The sequence below is a fragment of the Xenopus tropicalis genome, chromosome 6, assembly GCF_000004195.4.
Source record: "Xenopus tropicalis strain Nigerian chromosome 6, UCB_Xtro_10.0, whole genome shotgun sequence".
NCBI lineage: Eukaryota > Metazoa > Chordata > Amphibia > Anura > Pipidae > Xenopus > Xenopus tropicalis.
The window spans coordinates 32,609,203-32,614,649 of record NC_030682.2 but is presented as its reverse complement, the minus strand read 5'-3'; the positions used below and the strand labels follow the sequence as shown (position 1 = coordinate 32,614,649).

General features: G+C 38.6%; 1 protein-coding gene across 2 annotated transcripts; it reads right to left on the bottom strand.

Moving 5' to 3' along the window:
• Positions 1 to 248: 248 nt before the first annotated feature.
• gngt1 (guanine nucleotide binding protein (G protein), gamma transducing activity polypeptide 1) lies at positions 249 to 3,137 on the bottom strand. 2 transcript variants are annotated; one of them, XM_012964191.3, is made up of 4 exons: positions 3,022 to 3,137; positions 2,442 to 2,621; positions 2,235 to 2,333; positions 249 to 698 (listed from the first exon to the last, which is right to left on the bottom strand). In XM_012964191.3, the coding sequence occupies exons 3-4, from the start codon at positions 2,328 to 2,330 to the stop codon at positions 573 to 575; spliced, it is 222 nt and encodes a 73-aa protein (XP_012819645.1). In that variant the 5' UTR covers positions 2,331 to 2,333; positions 2,442 to 2,621; positions 3,022 to 3,137; the 3' UTR covers positions 249 to 572.
• Between the last annotated feature and the right edge of the window lie 2,310 nt (positions 3,138 to 5,447).

The window sequence follows — 5,447 nt, the reverse complement described above, 5'->3', positions numbered from 1 at the left end:
TATCATATATATATATATATATATGATATATGCTTATAGCCCAGTATTTTTTTTTTAATTCTGTTTCCATCTTCCTGGCCATTTTACCGCCAACCTTCTTGGTGTTCAAAACATGAAATAATATAATTGCAAGTCCCTCTAGTCATATGCTCATAGATAATAAATGTAGACTATCTGCAAGATAGAAAGCTGCATCTCACGTGCAGCCAAAGATTATTGCTTCTGCATCCAGTTACATTACAGGAAACCACCTTACAACCATATTATTTTATTCTAGGAAAATAGGTCATTAACAGGATTTACAGATATTTTGTTTTATGAAAAGAAACTAGTACAACCCGCAAAGCAACATGTTACCCCTAAGACCCAGGACTCAATTAAATGTTATGTCCTCGACATGGTGCGGTTGGGCTATCACCCAAAAGCAGTTAATTGTAGAAGCATGAAGGGCAGACAGTTGTAAGTCATTCTCTTTCCATACAGTGCAGCATACAGGGGGGTCCTTCATGTGCCAGTTGAGCCAGGTGGTCTAAACCAACTTATTTGACTGAAGATTACAGTCCTAGAAATTTTTAGGCAATCACACAGCCTCCTTTCTCCTTGAAGGGGTTCTTGTCTTCAGGAATACCCTTGACAAGAGGATCTTCTCCAGACTTGTCCTCAATGTAGGTTTTAATTTCCTCACACATTTTGGAAACCTAAATGTAACAACAAGAGAAGAGACCTGATTAGATGCTTAGGAAAGGGACCAGAAACCTTCCTGTTTTGGGTAATCAATCATCTAAAGTTTTCAGTCAGCCAAGGAGGAAATGCAGTTTGCTTTATTGTTGTAGGGTAAAAGGAGAGGACAAATTTGTACAGTAAAATCACTGGAAACCTTAATTGTTATTCAAAATGTTATTGCATACGTCGCTAGTTCTCTAAGTGACCTGGATAAAGCTTGGAAACATATGCTCCAAATAGGATAAAAGATCTGTACTTTCAATAATAGGATTAAGGGTATGGCTGTCCTAATCTCCGATACACTCAATTATACTGTAGCTGCAGTTAATACTCTTCATACGGTGACCTACTAACTTCAGCATTGGTTTATTGCTAACACAACTTTCTTATCACTGAAGTCTTTGTTATCTAAATTACTGTTTGAGAAATAGAACATAACTTGAAATGCCAGAATATCAGAGTGTGTTTAGGGAGGGGGGCTATTGGTTTAGCCAATCAGGAGCCAAAAGATGCTGAAGCTGCAGCCCTCCAACTGGTAGTTTCTCAGTATCCCTAGAAAGATTATAGTTTTTGCATACCTGGCTAACCTGAAGCTCTTCGTCTCTTGTTGCACTACAGCTCCCAGCAATCCCCTTGAATGATGGCTAAAGGGCTGCTAACACAATACCCATGTATGAAGGGTTCAGTTACAAAGCCATCCCTTTGCAATTTACTTATATATGGTCAGGGAGAAAATATTCCTTCTCTTCTCTCTTTAAGCACTGTCATTTGTTAGTTTCAAAATAAAATCAGTGCTATTAGAATTGTGTATTTAAAGGCTAGCAACATGTTCCACAAAGCTGTGCACTTCTATATACTATGTAAAATTACATTCATTTGTATTTAGTGTACCAAATAGTTTGGCATAGGTTGCCATGAAATAACATAAAATATCTTGCCTATTATAAATATGTTTGTGGTATATTTTTATTTTTGCAGAAGTGAAATCTCAATAGTCTGTCTAATTAAATACTAGTAAAACATAAAGAGCAGAATTTCAAATACATGTTTTCTTAATAACAGTTTTTATAATGTTTATGTAACTAAAGAAAGGAAATTAGACTGAAAACTTCACTGGGGCAGGGACTGATACAATTCTGCTAAGCAATGCATAATATAAAATGCAAAAATATATAATAATAAAATATAATAAATTCTAAAGAGCTGCTGTTTACAAGCCTGACACATTTGGGACTGCAAAAACACCCCTCAAACATTAGCCTTTAGTAAAATGTTCTCATTTTATCAGCAGGACAATAAGGACTAAATCCAGGTTTGCAAATCCATATAGAGCAGGTCAGCTTTTTAACATTTCTGCAACTTCTCATGAATTCTCTTTCCAGCCTATGCAGCAATATTGTTATATTAGCAGCCTCCGCTGCATGGTTCTTGGGTGCCAAGCTGCCTCTCCTGCTCATAGGGTGCCTGCAGATCCCTGGTGACATAGTACCCAGCTGGCAGACTTTACTCACCAGCTGTCGCTCCAGCTTCACTTCTTTCTTGAGTTGTTCAACTTCCATTTTTAATTTATCCTTTTCTGTTAGATCTTCTATGTTAATGACCGGCATTTTCTGATGGGGGAAAAAAGGTACAATATATGCCGATGAAGTCTTACGCGAACTGGTCATAGTATGTGGCAGTCCCTACATGAGGACTAGTCTCCGAGGACATGAACTTACTTGTGCCTCAGTGCTCCAGAGTCCGAATTCCCTGAAGTAGCAATTTCCTCTCCAACAGCCTCCTCGTCCACCTTCCCAAAGCCAGTCCAACAATAGCAGCTAGCTGTTTTTTAAAGTAATCTGCATAATCTCCAGTAATCTGATTTAATCAAAGTCTGCTATTCCTCACCATCAGAAAACCTATTTTTAAGTAAACACCAATAGCAAAGCCTTTCTTAGTAATACTGATAAAGAACATTTTTAATCTGTTCATTTTGTTATTTGCAAAAGTGTGTAGTTTTTACAAAAAATCTATTTCATGTCACTATTGGGGTCAAGAGGGTGTAATAAATAAATCCATTTAATGGAGAGGCTCTCTAATCTGGCATTAGACAAGGAATAGGTGTCAGTGTAAGGTGACTAGACCTCCCCTTCAGTGCAGAAGGCTGGGGTATTGCATAATGTTCCTATCAATCTCCACAAAAGGAACTGGTTAATCGGCCTCCTATAAATAAATAGAAGCTCTGGCCATGTTATCTTACTGCAAGTTTTATTTATCTAGTTCTCAGGAGTAGCCTAGCAAGACTGAACCCTTTGTTACCTGGTTGTTGAAAGACAGAAGCAATGGGCTTATAAACGTTCTCCCTGTCGTTGCCCTGTGAACAATAAGCGGCAGCGAGAGGGTCTTGAACTGCCCTTTACACCAGCTGAACAAATGTGTCCCTGTGCCGAGCAAGGGGCGTTGACCCTGTGTGCCATCAGCTGTTGTTCAAAAACAGCTGCAGAGCCAAAATCAGACAGAGTCTGCTGTAAAGTAGGAAAATTTACATGGTATTAACAGTCCTCAGCTCTTTATGAACTACAGTTCCCAGCATCCCTAGGCAGACAATGCTGTTTCTGCTCAAAAGTAGTGACGAGTGAGCTCGGAGTGTTTTGCTTCATGCAAACTTTTCCAAAATAGGCAAAAATTTCACAAAACCGCAAAACTTTTCCAAAAAAAAAAAAAATGGAGTTATGGAAAGGTGAAATTACATTGCAGTTAAAGTAGAGGGAAAGGTAAAATCACTGGGGAGTGCCAAATTTTGGGTGCCCTGCCAGTGATTAAGATCGCTTACCTGATACCCTAGGCTGGTGCTCCTATTCGCAGAAATTCTCACCAGCCTGGGGTACATGCTGGTGAGCGATGTCTTCTGAGAGCCTTTTTTTCTGGAAAAAGACCATATGGAAAAATTTTTGTATAGATTGAGCTACTGGTGAAACCACTAATTTTGCTGTGAAACTGTTCTGTGCAAAAAGTCATCTCTGCTCAATAACAATAATGTTTGAATTGTAGCCCTCCAGCTGTTAATACATTTAAATCCCACCATATATAGATTGCAAGCTCTATCACTCATCTTTGTGTATGTATTTTGCATGTCCAATGATTACATCATTCTATTGTACATTTGGAGCTTTATAATACGTGTTCATTAGCTGAACTGCAATTGTTTAACATGGACACTCTGCAGTATAGATGTGAAGGCTACAGACATCCAGCTGCTACTGAACTATACTACCCAGAATTCATAGATAAACAATGCTGCATGACATGAATGGCCTAAAACAAAAGCTCTTAATGAGCTGTAGCTCTCAGCACACTATACAGCAATACTGGGAGAAGTAAGTCTGCTGTCGGTAGTAGGAAATGCTAGATCTGAAAACAGAAATTTAATCTGCACTCCCTGCTGTTAAGGAACTATAATGCTAAGCATTCCTAAACAGAATATGCCAGGAAATGGTTTCAGGGAAGTGGGAGGTAGATAAAACGACGCAGAGTAAGTAGGGGAAGCTCCCAAAGAAAACAGAGTGCAGGGAAAAATATTTGGGAGAGTGGGACAGTGGGAAGTGGTTACAGGACAGCACCTAGGGGAAGCAGGGTGTGGGGAAAAGCAACTTGGGGAAGTGGTATGTTGCCAACTTGCATGCAAATGTAGTAGTAAAGTATGTAGAATAAATGGTATAATGGGGGTGAGGTCAGGGAGAATAAGTTGTTTGGGTTCAGGAGAAGAGTATCTAGTTGGGGAAGTGCTGGTTTCAAGAGCTTCCACTTTTGCAGTCAGAAACTATAAAATTAAAAATACTCAGTACACATAATAACCCACAGTTATACAGTTCAGCATGCAAAGTTCAGTGGTTGGACACCAAATGCCAAGTTTTTTCCCCACAACTCAGCATTTTTTCAGAATTCCAGTCATTGCAAGATGCATCCCCTTCATAGCGCTAAATATAATAATATCGTTATGTGCAAACATCTTGGTTTCCAGACAAAAATGGTCAAATCTCACAGCCATAGGAGCGTCCTGGGATTTCTATTGTTTAAAACAGTTTTTTCTTTGCAGTGATTTCTCCTCTTGACCATTAAATCATGCTATAGGATATGTTTCATAGACATTGCACGGATAAATCACAACATAAGAAGGTGCTTTAAGTATTGCTAGCACTATGTATAGGTCTCCATTAAGTGGATCTTTTTCATGACTTCTTGCCAGGCAGCTGCTGTCATGTTGTGTTTGCAGTACCTTTTAATGTAATCTATGCTAGCTGAGATTACACAGAGCTGATATTTGGCTTCAAACCAAACTCTTCCACTTGAAGTGTTTTCTTACACGGAAATTCAGTTTTCCTCCATCCTGTAAAAGCTACTTGCTTGATGTAGATTAATACATCAAAGTATCCAACAGGAAATGCTAAAACTATGTTAAATTCAGCTTCTGGTTATGACTGAAAGGGTGGTTCACCTTATTCCTAGCAACATTGCAATTGGTCTTCATTAGTTATTTTTTCTATTGTTTTTGAATTATATGCCTTCCTCTTCTACATCTTTCCAGTTTTAAAATGACTGACCCCACTGACCCCAGCAGCTCTTGAGCCTACAATTTGTTATTTGTATTCCTTATCTTTATATTTATATCCTGTCCTATTCATAGTCCTGTCTCTTATTCAAACGCCTTCCTGGTTGCTAAGGTAAACAAGACCCTAGCAACCAAA

Coding starts and splice junctions, on each gene's coding strand:
- gngt1 (XM_012964191.3), bottom strand. CDS start 2,330: ATGCCGGTCATTAACATAGAAGATCTAACAGAAAAGGATAAATTAAAA. Junction 699..2,234: donor TGAAGCTGGAGCGACAGCTG/GTGAGTAAAGTC, acceptor TGTTACATTTAG/GTTTCCAAAATGTGTGAGGA.